This window comes from Cryptomeria japonica, chromosome 3, assembly GCF_030272615.1.
Source record: "Cryptomeria japonica chromosome 3, Sugi_1.0, whole genome shotgun sequence".
Taxonomy (NCBI): Eukaryota; Viridiplantae; Streptophyta; class Pinopsida; order Cupressales; family Cupressaceae; genus Cryptomeria; species Cryptomeria japonica.
In genome coordinates, this window is record NC_081407.1 from 588890694 (window position 1) to 588912535 (window position 21842).

Here is a 21842-nt window from a genome sequence, read left to right on the forward strand (position 1 = left end):
ATGACCATTTGAACACCCAAAGATGTATTTTTTTTAATTTGTACAAAAAATTCACACATTTTTCAAGCATTCCCTCCATCAAGTTTACACATGTTTTAATGCAAAGTAAAAAAAACACCACAATGACGTTAAGCTCTCTCTCAGCTATCTAACCATTTACTTTTTTTCCATGTTTTAAGTAGGTTAAGATTTTTATCTTTACTTTCTTTTGTTTGTATCTCCATTTTTTGTCAAAAACCAATGTGTGGTATTTTTGTTATAAATTTTTATTTGCTCATCAAATTTTAAAACAAATTAAATTTTTAGAAACTAGATTCTATTTTACACATATTAAAAGGATTAGATTTTTGATTAGTTTTCAAAAAATTCAGGGGGGAGCATGCTCAATTTTTTTTATTTTTGAGGATGTGCCCACTTCAAAAATTAGTAAAAAATCATATATTCATTAAAAAATTAGAAGAAAATTTTGGCATAAACTACATGGTGTTTGCTAATTTTTCACCAAAGTTATTTTTAAAATATTAAAAAAAGTTAACATTTAAGGGGTGCCACACTAGACACCATGTTATGTTTTTTTCATAAAACATGACCACTTTGTGTAGCACCCCTTTTTGAACCCCTTAATCTCCACCATTTAAAAAAAATAGTAATTTATAAAGTAGATTCAAAGCACTACAACTATTGTTCTTATTGTATTTATAAATTTGAGTGTAAGTATCTTCAAATTCTCATCCAAGATCGAACTTTCCTGATTTTAGAAAAAGTGGCCACTTAAGACCCCCTTTTGGTCTCCCATCTTTGTGCACTTACCCTCATTTAGTATCACTCACTTTAGAGCACTCAAAAAATATTTTCTTTTTGTATAGAGAAAATGGCTTCAACATTTGTATTCAAAAGGACAAACACAAGCATTTAAGTGTCTACTTGGTATATTTTTAAACTCCTTCCAATCATAAATCAATCCAAGTGTTTGACAAAGGCACAAGGTGAGAAGCTAGTTGACTTACCTCTCTAGCATAACAAGTTCTAATGGTGCTTTTAAGCTTCAACATTTTTATATATTAGAGGTGAACTAGATCTTGAAGATCGAAAATGCAAAAAGATTGAGACTATTGAAAAAAGAAAAAATATTAGAGTAATAAGTGCATATATTCAAACTATATATACAAGATCAAACCAAAACAAAGTGAAGATCATTTTCTAATAGACTCTAGAGCTTCACAATTAAAAGTTTGATGACAAAAAAAAACAAAAAAACTAACATAACAAAAATCATAATAAAACTAAAAATTAAACCAGTACAAATTATAATGAAACAACTTCTAATTCCATTGAAAACTAAATATTCTTATCTTTATTTATCAATTTCATTACACATTTCAAGACATTTTTCAAATTGATTAATTGACAAAGACATTCTATAATGACAACAAGGAGTGGAGTGTAATGCCATCAAATTTGAGTCTTACTGCCAAAATATTAATATTGAATAATAAGCGTAATATTTTCAAAATAATTAGTACGTTAAAAATATGTTTTCACATATATAATAAATAAAATATTTCTAAGTTTTTTTAAATAAAAACAATAGTTCTCAAATTTTTTAAATTGATGCATTCTGAATACTTACGAGAGGTCCCCATGGAGTCTCCATGCGGTTGCTTAGCTTATTTCATCTAGCAACTCAACTTTTTAAAGAGCAATTAGTGGGTAGGTGACCTCATGGATAGTAAAATGGCTGCTTATTTTTATGCAAACCTCTTAAATCATTTTGTAAGCTATTAATATTTGTTGCAAATAAAATTTGTAGGTAAAATTGTAGGCAAATAAAAAAGAAAGAAAAATAAATGGTAAAACCACATGTCATGTTTTTTCAATAAACAGCTACTACTACTTATTCTAACCCCTTTTTTTCAAAACCTATTTTTAATTTATAAGCAGCACTGCTAATTAAAATTTTAGATGGGAACAGACCCATGGAGACGGGAGTTATAGTAGTTAACTGAGTTAATTTTAAAAAACGAGGTGTTTGTTCCTTTTTCAAGTTTCTATTTTTTCCCGCTTTCGTGCCATTCGAGATTGAGCTTGTATACCGATTTAATATTTTACCAATGATCTCAGATAAAAAATCCAATCCACCGAATCGCAGTCGATAACTACAAGTTGACTGGAATGTGACTTCTCCCATTTGAATTCAAAAAGAGGGCGAACAATTTTAAAGAATCATTGAGTAGCGATGGAAGAAGTCGAGCAGGATAGGGAGGGTACAGGTGGGCAAGGAAGTGGAGATGGAGGTGGACAAGGTCGCAAGCTCGAATCCCCTCCTAAAGGTGTTGTTTCCAGAGTTCGCTTCTCTCCTCACTCCAACACTCTCCTCGTCTCTTCATGGGATCCTGGCTTCTCTACTCACTCCAACATCCACCTCGTCTCTTCATTGGGATCCGTAAGAAACACTTGTTCCTACACCCCGTTTAATTAATTTTATGTGCTCATGTATTTGAACTGATTTCAGGGATTCTCCTCTGTAGACTGTCAACTTATACAACGTCGATGAGAATGCATTAAGAACCAAATTCCATCACCGTGCGCAAGCTTTGGATTGCTGTTTCATTGATGATTCCTCTGCATTAAGTGCTGGCTCAGACGGCACTCTCACAAGGTATTCATTTGCAACTCAGGCCCAGCTCTTAATACGCGTCTTTACTGTACATTTCTTTTTCGCAAACTTATGATATATTTTAAAAACATAGAATAACAAATAAATTATTCAAAATAAAGACTGAATTTCACTTATTCCTCTTCTATAGCGTGATCTGAAATGTCTTTTTTTTTAATCGGTTACTGTTGATTTCTATTGATGTAAAAACATAAGATACATACAGTTTTATAAGCCATCTACTGAATCCAAAACCATCAAGATAAAGTATTTGGATCAAAAGCATCATTAAAGGACTACCTATCACCTAATCTACTGCATAGTTCTCAGTCTTTATTGATTTACATATTCATATCACAAAAAACAAGCTTGAATTGGAAAAAACTAAGATCCACTTGCTATTGCAAGTTCCTTGCCTCTCCCTTCGCTGTTTGGCTCATCATCCAGTGGGTCTTCTGTATCATCCAGGTCCTCGTTGCCCTCTGGCAGGAAGCCAATCCAAAGATTGCGCTTCACTGGTCTCTTCCGTGAGCCTCTCGGTCGCCTTCTCTTTCTTTTGGAAGATGAAGCCGAGCCTTCATTCGTTGACTTTTGATCAGTAGGGCCCTGCGAATGTCTTGCCTCTCCCATGCCCGAAGATACTCTTGAATCTCATGCATCCCAATTTGCGCCGACGCCATTCAAACCTCCTTGTTGCTATTAGTGCTCCAGAGGAGGTAGGGTCGTAAGGGAGGACGAAATTCACTCGAATGGAGCCGAACCCCATTCGGGCACACAAAGCCACTCCCGTCTCGCGACATCCTTAGAAAGCTCTCTAACCCCCCGTGCCACTCCTCCTTCACATAGTTTGTAACTATCCATTTCACCTTCTCCGAGCTGACCAATTCAAAACACCATGCTGTGAACATGGAAGCGATATCTGCATTCGTGCGATATTTGTACTGCGCCTTAAAGTATTCTTCCCCTAACACAATCTTGATTCGCGTTAAAAACTCTTGCTCTTTAAAATGAAAAAGGTTAGATAGTCTTTCGTCTGAAATTTGGCCCCAAAAGGCCACCATTGGTCTAGCCGCCTGCAAGGAAAATTTGGGCTCCATGCGAATCCAGAATTTAAACTCTGCAACACTCCTCGACACCACCACCTTGAAACGCCGAACTCTGTGTCTCTGTCACACTTCAAACTGCTCAAGTCTCTTTTGCTTGACGGGAAAGCCAATATGAAAATGATAAGCCTCACACAAGAGATTAATGAAGCTCAATCAGCTAGGGTGGCGAACTTGTGTGACCTGCTTGTCACCATTAATGCGTCTGCAATGCTGCATTGGGTACTTTGCTAAAAGCAACCGCCACATTGCCAAACTAAACAACTCCTCTCCGCCAAAAAAATATCTGCCAAGATATGCATCGGGATATGTTGAATTTCGAGTTTATAAGAAAGCACACCATACCGCCTCCATGCAGAGCTATTAAAGCTCAACGTCGTGCCCACCTACCGCCCCTGAACAAGCTAACGAGCATAAAGTGCAATTCAAATTTTGGCTTAAGATTTAAGTTTCAAATATATGAACATATGTATTATTCCACTTCAAACTTCACTTTGCCAACTTGGAGGTCAAAAGCCTGGTTTGCACACATGTCTGCATCCATATTGCCTTCCCTTCGAACATGGGATACTTTGAAACTATGGAACATATGTATTATTCCACTTCAAACTTCACTTTGCCAACTTGGAGGTCAAAAGCCTGGCTTGCACACATGTCTGCATCCATATTGCCTTCCCTTCGAACATGGGATACTTTGAAACTATGGAAATATGCTAATCTTTCCTTTATCTCTTGAATCTCACGGTCAATCTTCCAATTCTGAGCTCCACCCCTTATAATAGTTTGAATAATAATTTGAGAATTCCCTTCTAGGTGTAATTTCGACACCATGATTCTTGTCGCCAACTGAATAGCCATTAGAGCCGCCTTCACTTCAGCTTCATTATTTGTCCCTAGTGGGAGGCGCTGCTTACCTTTTGCTAATACTATACCCTTATTGTCTTTGGCAACACATCCTGCGCTTGAGGGGCCTGGGTTGCCCTGAGCTGCACTGTCAAAATTTATTTTGACCCAACCGGGTTCGGGGGGATCCAACTTGATATCATCTCACCATTCTGCTTCGGATTAACCCGCAAAGGCCCATTAACGGGCTTGCGATCTGAAATGTTGATGCCAACTAAGCTCATACAATTATTCATGTTTCATTTTTATACTGTGAAAATGTCATGTCTACCATAAAGTTAACGCTTTTTTTGTATCGGAAACAACCTAAAATCTATTATTTCAACAAAAAAGCAGGTTTATTTTTGCTTGATAAATTTTGGGTGTGGTTTTGGGTTGTCTTTAACACAATGCGCAGTATACTTGCACCACATTCTAAGATTTGCAAACATGAGCCATGCTATTCTTAAATGTACCCTATAGTCAATTCATCACAACATCACTACACTTTCTGCAGGGTTGTGTCCACACTTTAATGAACAATCATCTCCATTGTTGTCACAACCACCTCGACAAAAATTGATTGGACAAGCATCAAAATAGTCCACTCAATTTGATGCTTAATATCACATGCGTTTTGGGGACATTCGAGATATACTTTCATGTTCCCAAGGCAAGGGATTCTTGGCAAATGTATACAACACTCGAGGATGTACTCCACGAATAACATTGCTTTTTAGCAGGAAATATTAGCAGTTTTACTCTTGCCAATTTTTTAAAGAAAACCTCTGGGTGTTCAATACCTTGAACTACAACTCAGTTTTGTTCCAAAAGGCTGGAAAAAAGTTCCAGTTCTCTATATTGTAGATGCACTTTTTTGATATAGATCATTCCTGCACTGCATGGATCAGTAAAGGAGAGCTAATGCTATCACTATTGCCAAAGAAAAATGTGAATCCATCCCACTTGTATTGGCAGCCACAAGATATGCAAAATTTATCCTTGTGTATGCGTATTTGCTTACCTCTTAACCTGTGTTGCTTGGAGATGCATCTCTGACCCCTTGGGATGTGTCTCAGAGATCGAGATGTGTCTCCAGTATTGGAGACCTTGCCTGAGATCTCTCTGGTTGTAATGTCCCATTTGGTAAATACCCTAGTTTTTGCCCAAACCACAGTTATAATATTAAATCTCTGTATGCTTGAATCTGTTATCAATATCTGATGTGATTCTCTTCGATCCAATAATCAGACTTAGACCTTCTTAATCCAGATCAAAACACTTATTCAACTTCCTAATTTTAGGCAGGTGATATTATGTTAGATTCTGCTCTTAATTGCTTTATTTTCCTATATCTTCTTTTTCCATTTGTATTCCCAATTGATATTCCCCTTTCTTGCTCCCATCTGAACTCTTATTTATATCATATCATACCTCTATGAAGAGAGGCGACTGATTAAAAGATATATCCCTTTAAATTAAGATGACTGCTCATTACCCTTTTAATGCACCCTTTCATAATGGGTCGGCCCATAGAATAAATTAAACATAATTTGATTTAATTATTTCTGATAAAGAGGGCGCCAAACTTGAGATCGGCCAACATGAACAAATTATTATTGTTTTATTTTCTTTGCATCTAAGTCGGCCCTGCTGTGTCCATTCGCTGGTAATTAAATCATTCTAACCTAGGTCGGCCTTCTTATTATTTTATGTCAATTCTTATGTTTCCCTATTTAATTTCGACAATTTGATCTGAAGGTTGTGTTCTTTGTGGGTGCATGACAGTCCACCCTTCCCAAAATTGCTTGTCGTCAAGCAATGTTGCTTTCTATGAACTGAGTAAATCAACCCTTGGAGATTGGTTTTTCTTCTTTAATTTGGTTGACCAAACGCTTGCCCCATACTATGGATATCTCTTTGTCTTAAAGCATGGGTGATCTTAACATATATTAAGACGAGGATTAGAAGCATGACACATATCTATTACCCTAAATAAGTTCATAGCTTTTTGGTTTGCTCTTGTTATTCTCATATTCTAGATCAACCCAAGGCAATAATCATAGAGATTCATGGAATTGACATGCTAGGAATGCATTAGGCATGAATTGAACACATAGCATACATATAAAAACATGGAGCATACACATGAAAACATAGAGCATACATGTGAATATATGTAGACATGGCGAATAGGTAGATTACAATAAACATTATGACTAGCTAATTAACCTATAACCAATCATTGCTTATGTAAGAACCTCAAAAGGCCCTCAACTCTGACAACTGAATTTTAGTTGAACCTGTTGCGTTTTAAGTTTGTTCTTTGCAAATTTTTGAACAGCAAGTATAATTTTGACTATTACAAGCTCAAAAAGCAACTATGGGGAATTGCTAGAAATCAATTATAATTTGATAGTAAACTGATCAAACCCTTATTACATTCATTCAACCTTTATTTATCCTCAATACATAAACAAACAATACTAGAGAGGAAATTGATAAATACCAAGAAATTCTGAAACCCCTTATTTCCTTCTTGCTGGTCATACACAGTCCATTATGACAGCATGGTGTAATTTATTCCAGACTGGCCCGAACAACATGCATGATAGCTTAATGGAAGAGTCCAGGCTAGGCGCACCTTCTGCTTTTTTTTAATATATTTTTGCAACCCTCCAGCATGCAGATCGCAGCCTCTTTCAGGTGATTGGCGCAACTCCCAAGCAGCTGTACAATCCCCACAGCCACCTAATAATATCCTCTTTGTGTACCTTTGTTTCCCTCTCACTGCTGCAAACAAAACACTGAAGACTGACGGTGACTCTCTGATTAATTAGCACAAACTTGGTCCCTGAATGAAACCAACTGAATAAGCAAGATCAACCGATATTTCACAACCTCTGATGCTGTTGTACAAGAATCCCACATTTTCCTGCACCGATACTTCCGATCACTGCAGAAGAATCTTCTGCTGAAACCCTTGGCCAAAAACTCCTCTCAGAGCTCAAATCCAAAATATCAAAACTCAGCATAATGAAAAGAAGACCTAAAATCTTCTTTAATCTTCTCCACTTAGGGTTTGGTGCGATTCCCAAGAAAGGTGCGATTTGGCATTTAATGATGTTTTAACTTTTATTATTTATTTTTGACTATTGAAGTGTCAAAAATAAATCACTTTCCATTTAATATAAAAAACTGGCCCCATCTGATGAGAAATAGATCCTCACTTAAGTTATAACTTAAAGTGACTTTTAAAACATTAAAACATTAAAGTTCGCCCATTTAATATTTAATTAAAATAATTAAATATTAATATCCCTCTAAGTATTCATCATAATTGCCTGCCGTCAGAACTGGAGACTGCCAAACCATACTCTGCCCCTGCCCAACCCATTGGCTATAAATAGCAGGACTGCTAAAAATAGAAAGTATCTCAAACGGAGTCCTGGAGACCTCAAACGAAAACAGTCCTGGAGTGCTCGCTCTGAAGATGATGAATCAAACTCCAGAGGACCCTCTAACCAACCTCATCAGCCTACGAGGGTCAGTGATAAGCTAATCTAATCAGCTAACATATGTCAACTAGAAGGGGACATCACAACTTAGTTCAGTAGGAACTCGAAAAGGCGCTAGCAAACTGCCCAACCCAACTAAGCCCAAGAGTGCGTAACATCCGAATCGTGGCCATTCGCCTTACATCCCACAAGTGGCAGGAACGTCCAACTACGACCAGTTCCATCCCTTGGGGTAATCAATTCATCACTTGGCCCACAAAAGGTAGGAATGTTTAACTATGACTAGTTCCATCCCTTGGGATAATCAATTCATTACTTGGCCCAAAAGAGGTAGGAATGTCCAACTATGATCAGTTCCATCCCTTGGGTAATTAGTTTATCACTTGGGCCACAAGAGGCGAGAATGTCCAATTATGACCAGTTTCATCCCTTTGGGTAATCAATTCATCACTTGGCCTGCTAGAGGTAGGAACGTCCAACTATGACTAGTTCCATCCCTTGGGGTAATCAATTCATCACTTGGCCCACAAGAGGCAGGAATGTCCAACTATGACCAGTTCCATCCCTTGGGGTAATCAATTTATCACTTGGCCTACAAGAGGTAGGAACGCCCAACTATGACCAGTTCCATCCCTTGGGGTAATCTAACTTGCTTCTTATCTTAGTCATAGGACTGCCACTTCTCATTACCCTTCGATGTAGGGTTAATTCTCAAAACCTTTACCCTCTTGTGTCCTCTTCTTGGTTTAGAAAGTCATGAATGTCTCTTTTTGGACTGTCATACCTTCATCCATGCAATATAGGGTTGGCCTTTTTCTATCACGTTCTATGGACTGTCATCTTATCTTTCAACTCTGCCTTTGATATAAGTCTGCAACTATTTTCTTGAAGTTTTCCATATAGATCAAATCCTTGGATTGTTCAAACAATTTTAGATTGTTTTAATGATCTTTATTCACTGTAATAACTCATGTCTCCTGTATAATTGTCATTGCAGCATGAGCTCATATTTAAAATTATACATTCATCACTCTCGCAATTTTTAAACTTGGTGTGCCAACTGAGCATTAACCCCCTTGAGACACCAATCCCCACTACTGAGTGTTGGTTGAAAATTTTGTACACCTCAACAGCTGTACACAATTGTGGATTTTTAGCCACAGCATGTGAGTAAACACTCTCCTAATTCTAAGGGAAGGCTCCCCATATCTAAACTAATTTAATATGGATGGGACAACAATTTTCCTTCTTTCAAGAAAAACTATATTCTTCTCTCTTCATAGGAAAAAATAGCAACTAGAAACAAATATCAGCAATAACTTGTACAATAAAATGAGAGAGAGGAAATGAAGTTTCCTGAAAGCCCAAAGACTTCCGTCACTTCCTCCGAGATGGGAAAACAATATCAAGCACAAAGTCCTGAATATCTGCAATCCTATCTACCCTTTAATGATGATAACTTTTAGAGACAAATGCAGTGTATAGCAACACAAAGTCTGCAAATATAATGCACTTTAAAACCACTCTATATGAGAATTATCACAAACACAAAATCTTCAAACACTTCTCAACTCAAATTATAACTTTTTAAACTAATTCCACCTCTAATAGCTGCAACACAAAGTCTGCAATTATATGAAGTGAAGTGAAGTTCTTTTTAGCAGCCTTCCACAATCTCAAGTAAGCACAAAGGTATATGTAATGACCCCTACCTGATCTATTTCAAACTATTAAAATTCATTGATATTCTTCAATTAGTTATTAACAAGTGCTTATCTATTATCCTCATTGGATGATTAATATCATTATTAATATCGATATCAGACCTTGTTACTACTTGAGTTTTAAGGGAGAAGGGTTTACGTATGTTACCAAAGCGCTTAGAGACCAACTACAATAGGTTCCCTCAAAGTTTACAGATCCAAGCCCTTACCTATCTTGGGTCTATACCCTGAAGGTTTATGGGTCGCTGATCCCCACCCTATCTTGGGACTTAACCTATTGCTTGGATTTAGACTGCCCCTCTTTGGAACATCTCATCCCCATCTTCTTAAATACTGACAGTAATAACATGATTTAGACTATAAGTACACTAACTTCTCATGTATTATAAATATATATGAAATTAAGTATGACTGTCATACATATTGCAGTTTATAACAATATTATTACTAGATTCTGCATAACAACTTTATCAGGCTTCATATACTAAGCATACATATTAAGCACATCCCCATGCATACCACCAAGAACACAAATGTTACTGCCTGTAACTTGATAACAATTCTGATCTGATCTGATCAATGGTGATGTCACTAGATGCTTTTGATTCCTTCCCTTTATATCTCTCAATTTGAGGGAGAGGTCACACCTCTTCATGATGTATGCCCTTTGGAAAGAGACATACCCTTTCACCATTAGCACCCCTTTGAAAGAGTGCAACTCTTCATTATTTCTACCTTTTGAAAGGGACACAACCTTTCATAATCAGATCTGCACTTATTATTTAAATCAGATCTGCACTTCTCATTTCCAAATTATCCCCCCCTCTCAAATGAGGTTTTCTTCTCCCTTTTATATCTCATTGTTGAGGGAGTCACAACTTTTCCTTTCATGTCTTTTGACTTTTCATTAACTTAATTAATTTTTAATTAATCATGTTTAATTATATTATTTTATATTTTAATTTTATTATTATCATTTATTATTAAATTCTATTTCAAAGTGGGGACATTACATTATATTCCAAAATGACATAAGAACACAAAGGGAACAAAGCAAGATTTCAACACAAAGTCTGAAATTCCTCACTTCTTTATATTACTCAAAGATGGCAAATTTACAACTATAAAGCTCAAAGTCTTAATGAGTAGAAAACCCTGTCGAGTTTTCTTGCTTTCCAAAAAGATAAAAGATACAATAGACGAGGATTCCAACTAACTTGGACCTTTTCAACAACTAACTAAGACTTATTCAAAATTACAAGTCCTTTTCTAAATTGACTTGTAATTACAAAACTGCAAGTGATGAGTTAACTTGCAATTACAAAATTGTTTTTACAAGTAAACTTGTCGAAAAGAAAACTACAATTCTGAAATTAAAAAAGACACTTATACAGCAACACACTTGGCCATGTATTCTTCAAATTTTTGGATGATTCCTCGCAGCTCATCATGATTTGGCTCATGGGTATTCTTAGCAACAATGACCATTTTGATAACAACATCACAACAACTAAGAACTGTGGTTCTATGTTTTTCTAGAACAGTTTGAACTTCTTCTAGAAAGACTTGGTATTTCACCAAAGCTTGAATTGATGCAACTGAAAACTGTTCTGCTTCCATTTCTTGATGAATCTTTCTGTTCAAATTAGAAAGAACTTCTTCTTCTGACAACAACTCCTCATCCTGACTTATGATCTTGCAAGAGATTTTCTCAAAACGAGAAACAATATCTTGCACCATTTCCATGGCGCAATTTCAAGGCATCATCAATCTCTTGAATGAGTTCTTTCAGAACAAGGGATTTATTCTCTAGAAGTTTTGCAAATTCTATATACATGACCCTGGTAGGAATAATGCTATTGTCTTGTAGAACATCCAATTTTTCTTCTGGCAACCTACGCCAAACTTTAAAGTTGCTCTCAACCTTTTCTAGATCCTATTTGAAAGCTTCAGAAGTCTGGTTCAATTTCACCTTGGTCATTTCCAACTTGACCATTACCTGGAATGTCTCCTTCAAGACTTGAGTACATAGATCTGAAATCTGATCTACCCAAGAATCAATTGCTCGCACTTTTTGAGCAGCTCGTTCAACTTCCCGAACTGATTCTTCTGAGACAAAAGAAGTTGAAGGATTGGCCCTTTCCTCAGAAGATTTAGTGATCTTTTGGATCACTGAGATAAGCTGCAAATTATCTTCTTTCAACTTGTCTTTCTTTGTTAGGAGTTCATCATACCGCTGCACCAATGAAGCCACTGAGTGTTGAGCATCATGCATGACAACTGCATGTGTTTGTTTATCAAGTTCCACCCTTGTGATTTTGTAGTCAGAAGCTTGCATCTTTTCATACGGCTTATCCACAATTGGTTCAACAATTTCTGCAACTTTCATTCTGTTGCTATCAACTATCACTCTTGAAACTGTCTTAACCCTTTTAGCAGCTTTGGGTTTAGACTTTTTCAGCTGCTCAAAATCAAAGATATTAGGAGAAATTTCCTATTTCTTTCTCTTGGGAGTGAAGGAGCTTAGCCAAGGAGGTAGAGCCATTGAATATGTTTCAGAAATAATAGGAGGCAGTGAAGAAACGAGCTTCATTTGAACTACAGTTGTTACCCTAGGAGAAGTTTCTGTTTGAACAACAATCATTGCTTGCTTGGTAACCAAAGGATGTGATGATTGCTTCATGAACTTCTCAAAATTGATAGCAGAAGTATCAATTTCTGTCATTGACAAGCTGGGCAAAGGCACATACAGAGGAACCTGAGAAGGAACTTCATGAGGTGACTCTGAAGTTGTGGACTTAGGATCATCATCTTGCTGCTGTTCTTCCTCTGGATCTCCAGAATCAATAATCTGAATATGAAGCCGAGGTTTCTCTTTTCCTTGAACTGTTATTTCTTCAGGAGGAATTACCATTGCTCTGCTGACTCTTATTTAATTTGTGTAGTAGAAGATGATGCACCCTCCTTGTTATCAATTTTGATTTCAGACTTGCGTCCAATAGGTCTCGTAGAATCAATAATTTGAATATGAAGCTGAGGTTTCTCTTTTCCTTGAACTGTTATTTCTTCAGGAGGAATTACCATTGCTCTGCTGACTCTTAATTTAATTCATGTAGTAGAAGATGATGCACCCTCCTTGTTATCAATTTTGATTTCAGACTTGCATCCAATAGGTCCCGTAGAATCATCATCTTTGCTAATTTTGATCTTGATAAATCTAACACCATTACTTTTGAGCCAAGCATTGGTGTTAGCCAAAACAGGCTGAAATCTATCCAGGATAGAGGTACATTCTTTTTGTGACCATTGAATTGATGGAAGTGGGGCTTCATCAACTCTTTTTTCAACATAATCGAAATCAAGTACGTTCCCATCATCAATCATTCCTTCAGGAATGTTTGTCAGGTTCAAGTCAACAATTTGCTCAAGGGTGAGCCTGCAATAGTCCATCCTACGAATTTCCTCTTCTATGCGAAGATCAATCCAGATGTCCTCTATGTGATGCACATGTGTGAAGGACCTCCTAATCCTTTCTTTCATGCTCCGGTAATCAAAATTGGCCCTTGCTTTGAACCTTTTGAGCTTGATCTCCTGCATCTCAGTCTCCATGGCTTTAGCCTTTGTAGACGTCATGAGAGAATATCGGCCAATCTGCAATGGGTTACTTGAAGATATCCCCATTCCAGCCTTATGTCGAATAGATTGCTGTGCATGAACTGCCATGAGTTGTCTTCCCAATTCCATAAGAATAATCTTATCGGTTGGGTATCTTGGAAGCATATAGGGCTGTCCGTTGTAGCATCCAACTCTTATATAAGTAAAAGTTGGGAATTGAAGGAAAAGACATCCATATTCATTAACTCTCTCCCATGCAACATTTGACACCCTTCTATTCTTCAGTGTTTTATTAAATAAACACATATAGTGGATTTTCCTGTAATGCAACTTGCTAGGTCTCAAAGGCAGCTGATCATAATAATCCCACATAGGCACAAGCGACGATCACCCTTGGTAGAAAGACCAGGAAAATGTCTGAGTGATGTTGTTATATATACCAAGTATGAATTCAAGTAGAAGGTCAAAGTGGTAGGAACTTTGGCAAGCTGCTCACACAAAGCATCACTAATGATTTCACCCCAAAAGATGTGCTGGGACTGTTTGATGAGTACAATGAACTAGTACATCCATGGTTCAAAGATACCAGAGTGCTCTAAACCCATGATCCTGCTCAAAAGAGTAATTGTGTCACCAATTTCTCCTTTGAAGTCACACCAAAACAACTTGGCCCACCAGGTAAGACAAGTCCGGGGTTTCTGAATCCATCTGTTAATATGTCGCTTGCATTCCTTCTCCCTCTTCATATAGTACTTGGCTGCATTTTCTTTTGAAATCTCTACATAAATAGGAGCTGTAGGTATTTTGAAAATCTTCTCAATGGTTTCAGCATCAAGGTGGATAATAACCTCTCCATCATCATCTCTAATGGTTCTGGTCTCTCGATCGAAGTGAGCGGCATAAGCAAGAACAAATTCTGGCTCTAGGGCAGCCACTGGGAAGGAGGAGGCAAGATGAATATGACTATCCAGCAAGCGTTGCATGTTGTGATCCACATGATTTCTAACCCTCTTAAGGAAATCTGACATATCCACATGTTCGATTTCTGTATCCTTAATCTCATCCAATGAAGAAGAGACTTGAGAAGGAGAGATTTCATTATGATATTTGTCATATTTGTACTTCATCTTCTTTTGGGAAGATGATGCTGGCAAATCGGTCATTGAACAAGAATCTGTAACGCTTGCTTGAAGAATACCCTAGACCAAAACAAATGAGCTTGGGAGAAACCGTAATGCTCTATAAATAGATTATGAAACCTCCACGTTGATATTCCATGAAGCAAGTAAAACGGTTTTGCATTTAACTCATTTCACAAAAAACGACTTGAAGGAAGAATCACATTTGATGCCAAACACTCTTCATTGAATGCTTGATGCAAAACGACTTGCAATAATGGCGAAATACGTTGTCAAAGCGCTTAAAACGCGGAGCTTAACACAACAGAAATCGGAAGCAAAACACCAATATATGCAAAACGTGGCAAAGATCATTGAACCCCAAAATCATGGCAAAGATGGTAAACGGATTCAACCAAGAATGCATACACTTGGGTTGGATTCAACCAAGAATGCCACAAATTGATGCCCTTGGGAAAAACGTGGTCGGGTTTTAGAGATTCAATAGCAAGCAATGGCATAAGAACTTGGAAGAAAAAAAAAGATGCAATCGGGTTTTTAAAATTGTCATGTCCCCTTTCTAGAGTGGACATCAGAGACAGAGGAGTTGGCCTATCATTGGAGTCTCGTAGGCTAGCAGAGGTTGATTGGGACTCATTTAGTGCATATAGTGACTGGATTTTGGCTTTACAGGTAGTTTGGAGCCAGTTTGGAGCAGTTCCTAGATTTTAGGGGATATCCCTAAATTTTAGGAGGTCGAGACAGTTGCCAGTCGTGAGGTTATTCATGACCTTTCAGATGGTTTCAGTTTCAGGAGATTTGGGTGTGTTTCCTAGTTTCTAGGAGCATCCCTAGTTTTTAGGGATGAGATTGCCAGTTGATCCATGATTTCTGACATCAGTCACAGACAAGTGACAAGTTCAGTTTCAGGCTTTTGGTGTGTTTCGAGCTTTGTGTAGCTATTTGGGTTATATTTTTAATATATTTAAATATTTCCTAAGTTAGCGTTTTAATATTTTAAATAAGGCTATGTTTATAGCCATTTCGGAGTAATAAGGGGTTTTTGGCTTCATCTGGATTCGTATGCCCATGTGTTATAGCTCGTTGGAAAGGTCTTGAACTTTTCTAAATGATTTTCACTTGCTAGGGTCCTTGTGGCGCTTGGAGTTATTTTATATTGAAAAAGTGGTGTTTTTTCTATACTTGGGCGCCCAATATTGGGAAATATGACTTTATATTAAAGCACACTTTTCATATATCTTTAGGGTTCGATTTGGAAGGAAAGAGATATAAGGAGAAGGAAACCTAATTTCTCATTATCTTTTACATATTGAAAACTTGTTTGGTGCGATAATGCTCTGGTAGAGCAATTCTTCAATTTGGGACGCAAACCCCATGATTGGTACTGGCTGGGACGTAGCCCTCAGCTATTAATTGGCAGTGGATTCTTTTGGCATTGGCATTATTGGTTAGAGTGTATGCAAGGGGATCCATCAGGGATCTTTCAAAAACCCTCTTACAAGTTTTAAATAAAACTTACTTTTCCTCCACCCTTGCAAAATCGGGTTTTAGAAAAGCAATAACACATAAAACTCAAAAAGCACTTAAACACTTGTAATTGGGTTTTAAAATCCTTATTACAAGTTCACAATAAAGAAAATACGAACTTTTTAAAGCACTTACAAGTTTTCATAAACTTGTATTTTTAAATTTACTTGTAATTTGACCAAAATGTTCCTACAGAATAACTTAAAAGACCAAAAAGGGAAAATGGAAAAGAAAAAGGAAATTACAAGTTACAGCTTTTAAACTTTCACTTGTAATTGCTTGAAGAAACCCCTACAACTTAAAAACATAAAAGGATCTCCTTACTTGCAAAGAAGGAAAATTTCCCACTTGCAGTCTAGAGGAAAAAACCCGATTTTGAAGAAAAGACCAAGCAAACAAACTCGGAACGCAATGAAATTTGAAACGTGGATCAAGGATGAACTGAAGATCAGTCCAGTTCAGAAAGGATCAAAAATTTCGCCTCGAAAAGCATGCCTTGAGTAAAATCTTCATTTTTTGAACAAAATTTTTAAAGGGGTTGTCCAATTTTATGAATGCAAAAATATGGACAACACTGAGCACCTACTCAGGAAGAGACATAAATCTCTTTAAAAATGAGGCACCGACCTCCAAGGAAATAAAAGAATAAATGATTGATCTCCTTCTTCAATCAATTCTGAAACTCTTTACTAATTTGCTAAAAAAAATTGCTTCTTAAATCTACTTATACTATACTCAAAGGTCTGTACATATTCGCCCTTAATATCTGCAACAAAACACCTTCAAAATCTGCTCAATGTTCTTAAAAAAATTCTGCTCAAGATGGTCTTATACAATCTGCTCACAAATTTGCTTAAATCTGCTCAGAAAGTTTGAAATAATTTGCTTATTAAACCTTCAAAAATCTGCTCACAAAGACTCCTTAAGTCTGATCTTAGGTCTGCTACAAATTGCCATTAATTCTCCTCTTTGATCTGCTACAATTCACCTTTGATTCTGCTCAGATCTGCTTTTTGATCAGAATGATAAGCAATTGAATCCATGATAAAATGATCTCCAATATCTTCTGATTTATACTCATCAAATACCACTTGTAATGCCCCTCAGGCTGGCAGAATCAGGCTCTGATACCATTTGTAATGTCCCCTTTGGTAAATACCCTAGTTTTTGCCCAAATCACAGTTATAATATTAAATCTCTGTATGCTTGAATCTTTTATCAATATCTGATCTGTTTCTCTTCGATCCAATAATCAGACTTAGACCTTCTTAATCCAGATCAAAACACTTATTCAACTTCCTAATTTTAGGCAGGTGATATTATGTTAGATTCCGCTCTTTATTTCTTTATTTTCTGATATCTTCTTTTTCCATTTGTATTCTGAATTGATATTCCCCTTTCTTGCTCTCATCTCAACTCTTATTTATATCATATCATACCTTTATGAAGAGAGGCGACTGATTAGATTATATACCTTCAAATTAAGATGACTGTTCATTACCCTTTTAATCCACCCTTTCATAATGGGCCGGTCCATAGAATAAATTAAACATAACTTGATTTAATTATTTCTGATAAGAGGGCGCCGAACGTGAGGTCGGCCAGCATGAATAAATTGTTATTATTTTATTTTCTTTGCATCTAAGTCGGCCCTGCTGTGTCAATTCGCTGGTAATTAAATCATTTTAACCTAGGTCGGCCAGCATGAATAAATTGTTATTATTTTATTTTCTTTGCATCTCAGTTGGTCCTGCCGTGTCAATTCGCTGGTAATTAAATCATTCTAACCTAGGTTGGCCTCCTCATAATTTTATCTCAATGCTTATGTTTCCCTATTTAATTTCTGCGATCTGATCTGAAGGTTGTGTTCTTAGTGGAGGCATTACATTGGTCGCAAGAGACTTTTAGCTGCGGTCTCCTGCAAGAGAATTTCGTTGAAGACTCCCATCGTCTGTCTCACAAAAGGCATCGTCTCCCACACAAATAAAACAAAAAAACCTAACACTTCAAAGTTAAATGCATTGGAAGTTGGAAAATAAACACACTGTGGAAGGGAAAATAGGAGCCGAGGTAGGGCAGGAGCTAATGCAAGCTGACAAGGCCACAAGTATTTTCCATTTGGCTATTTGTAGTTTGATGCAAAACTCAAAAGGTATTCATATTTTCTATATTCTTACTGCTGTTCTTTTTATTCCTTTATGCAGACTTTGCGGTATACACAATGGGGGTGACTTCTACTAGGATCCTTGGGAGTGGGGAATTTGGTTGTGATAGAACATTTTCTTTCTTTGTTCTTGTATGTCTACATTCATATTCTCATATTTATAATCACACTAAATAGCAGAAGGAATTGCAGTGTTGAAAGATTTAACTTGCAAGTTTGTGCCCTTGCCTTCAGTTTTCTTATACACTTTGTCGAATTTGATTGATTCCTATGAAGTTACCTTTGCTTTTGATGGATGTTTTTGTTGTAGATGAACTCTTTGCTCCTTTTATCTTTATTATCAGTTAGATTGAACCCTTTGCTAAATATCTAACCTAGCAATCTAGTGAAACATGAGAAGAAACTGCTGAAATATAAAAATTAAGACTAATACGGTGATGCACCAAAATAGTGTTCAGACCTATGCTTGCCGTTTGACACAATGTTTTCAGGAATTCGGCTGTTTGATGCACAATTTCAATGTTTTTGCATTCTCATGTGTCAATGTTTTGTAGAGTGGTTCAAGTGTTTGGCAGTTTTAGAAGGAAAGGATAAGTATTTTTCACAACTAATAGGCTTTTCAACTGAAACACAAGCTACAACCCACACAAGATATACAATTTTCTGTTCTAAAGTGCTGGAAATAAGACATTTATTCAAGACTTTAATAAAATCACAGAAGTCAGATGACATTCATTGGGCTTACATAATATAAATTTAGTCATCACAATATCTTTGTGCAATGTGATATGAACATAATGTAATATGCTTGGACAAATAGATCCCAAGGGTTGCTCAAGCCTCAAATCATGAATATGTCCATCTATTATCATCCCAGGCATACACAAGTACAAAGGGAGGCTGGTAACCAAGACGACTAAACCATGAAGATCAATTAGTTGCATGCAAGTCCAAAAACAGATTAATGCATGGGGCAGCTAGATGGGAGCTACAACCTGGACTGACGAATTGGAATCTTTTCATTTTTATTTATACATATATGGTAAGGACATGGCTACAATCTCACAAAACTGTTTCCAATGTTAAATTTCCTACAGCCATGGGAATTTCAACAAAATTAAAACATACAAGAATGAAGGAAAAATGGGTATAATTGTCAGTTCTCATGAATTCATCTTGTCTGTAAATCCTTGCACAAGTGCATAAATTAGATAAACATTGGGTTGCCCCTAAAATAGTAGGTTGTGTTTGATGATGGTAGCACTTGCTTACTATTTTAAGACAACTATATACTTGCTACATAAACCCTCTTAGGTAAAATCAAAGTAATTGTTTTTAAAGATAATACTTGTTTTTTTATAATTGGATTTTTTTAATGTATGTTTGTTATTTCTAATCTCTATACACTATGTTTGACATCAATTAATAAGTCAATTTTTCTTTTTTTTTTTTACAAATATAATATTCTTAAAGCTTTTCCCATTTTAAATCTAATTATTTTAATTCCATTTACACTTACATGCAATGCAATGTAAATGGAATGCTACTATTGGTAACTTAGAAGGTTTTGAGGTGATCCATTTGACTCACCAGCTATAAAAAGAGAAAATTCTACAATAGATATATCAATAGATGGATGGAGAGACATATAGATATATAGATACAAGATAGACTCGGAGATGTAGCAGATAGATAAGAAATGAATTTAGTTTGTTAACTTTGAGCATTCTGTCTTAGAGCCATATAATATTGATCAATGTAAAAACTGGTTCAAGTATAATATAAGATGTCTTGTGCTAATTCCTTTGCATTAAGTATGTTTTCTAATGAGTTTAATGGATGTTGATAATTAACCAAAGAATGCTAAGTACAACCAAACTCACACATATAACCATTTTCCATCCTTATAACTTCTCACGTGGTAACAATACACTCCCAATTCTTCAAATAAATCCTCACAAGGTGTTGTGCTTTGGGTGAGCTTTTAGGTCACTCTTAGATTGGAGTAATAGGCCTTTGTGGCATTTCCTACCAGTCTAGGGTGGTTGTCGGTCTACATAGGACAAAAGGATGGGTTTGTGCGTAACTGCTTCAGAAAAAAACCAACAATACCACACCTAGATGAAGTGAAAGGTAGTGAAGTGTGGGTGGATTACAGCTTGGAAATAATCATTGTAGGTGTATTTTGCTCATAAATAGGTTTTTAATCTGCAGAAATGTAAGTTATGATAATAAGTGTATAATGAGAACAAAGTGGCACCATATGCAAGGATAAAGGGATTACTGAAATAGGAATGGGGCTTTCAATCCATAAAATTGCATATTCAAGTCATGCATTGAAGCAATGTTTTTCTTAGTCAATGGACCCTACAAACATCAAATTTTATTAAATCAATATCTAGCCAGTGATCATTTTGTATTGATTTCAAATGTTCTTCGTTAGCCTTTTGCCATCCATGAAATAGAACAAAGATTAAAAAAAATATGGGATGTTGTTCTATTGGTAAACCTTTTATCACTTGAAAGTAGACATCACAGTCTACTTCAAATTGCTTTATATGTGACTTCTTTGTTAGGCCAAATCGTAGGGGAGGTGGGGGGCCAATCATGTGAATCCCAATCCCTTTGCTCCTCCAGTTTTGGGGCTAGATAGTCAATTTCCTCCTCCCTTAGAAAAGCCTAACCCTTCCCTCAACCCCAACCCTGAATTGATTACACCCCAGTGGTTAACCCTGAACTAGTTACAGCCCTAACCCGGTAACGAACTAGTTCTATCCATTGACTGAGTGGCATATCACAACAAGGTGGGTTGTTGGGGGAGCAGAGCCTCTTGAAAGGAAACTTCCTCATAGTAGGGCTACTAGTTCCTGCCCCTGCGCTCCCTTTCCTCGAGCTTAACCCACCAACTAGGCTCAACCTCAAGCCTAATGTGGCAATTAGGTGGTTCCAACCAGCTCCTCTCCCCCACCCGAAGAGGATGAGAAGCTGCATGGGCTTCTAATCAACTGAACTATCCCTGGCAAATAGATAATACCCTTTTCCTAATTAATAAACCTTCTAGAATAATTAATCAGCTTAGTAATGAAAGCAATAGATAGATCCCTCTTAATTAATTAGCCTGATAGAATAAGCCCTGTAAAGTTTATTTTTTCTCAAATTCATTGTCATGGCCCCTTTTCAGGATTAGATCCATGAAGAATACCTCTAGCCTATACCCTTTTTCCATAGGCAAAATGATAGAACAAGGGAAAAACAATCATTTTTTAAGTGGGCCTGATCATTTCATTTTAATAAAGGCCACCAAAATGTTATTTTAGGTTCTATGTAATGTTTAAAAAAATACCTTTAACACTTTATTCAAAATGTATTTCCAAAAGGGACATTTGAATGTAATTTAAAAGTATTTTTAAATACTTGGAGGGAAGAAAACAAAATAAATAAAATAGAGGGCTTGAAGTAAAGCTCCTAAAATTGAAGTCAAGGCTCACATCAAATCGTCCATTGTCATCATTTC

General features: G+C 36.5%; 1 protein-coding gene across 2 annotated transcripts in view; it reads left to right on the top strand.

Moving 5' to 3' along the window:
- Positions 1–2030: 2030 nt before the first annotated feature.
- The window catches only part of LOC131042665 (mitotic checkpoint protein BUB3.1), a 162445-nt gene continuing 142633 nt past the window's right edge, over positions 2031–21842 (top strand). The window contains exons 1-2 of one of the 2 annotated variants that reach the window (XM_057975986.1): positions 2031–2443; positions 2529–2659. In XM_057975986.1, the coding sequence (XP_057831969.1) occupies positions 2237–2443; positions 2529–2659 (338 nt within the window). In that variant the 5' untranslated portion in view covers positions 2031–2236. The remainder of the gene's footprint in view (positions 2444–2528; positions 2660–21842) is intronic. The other variant, XM_057975985.2, reaches the window with a different exon arrangement.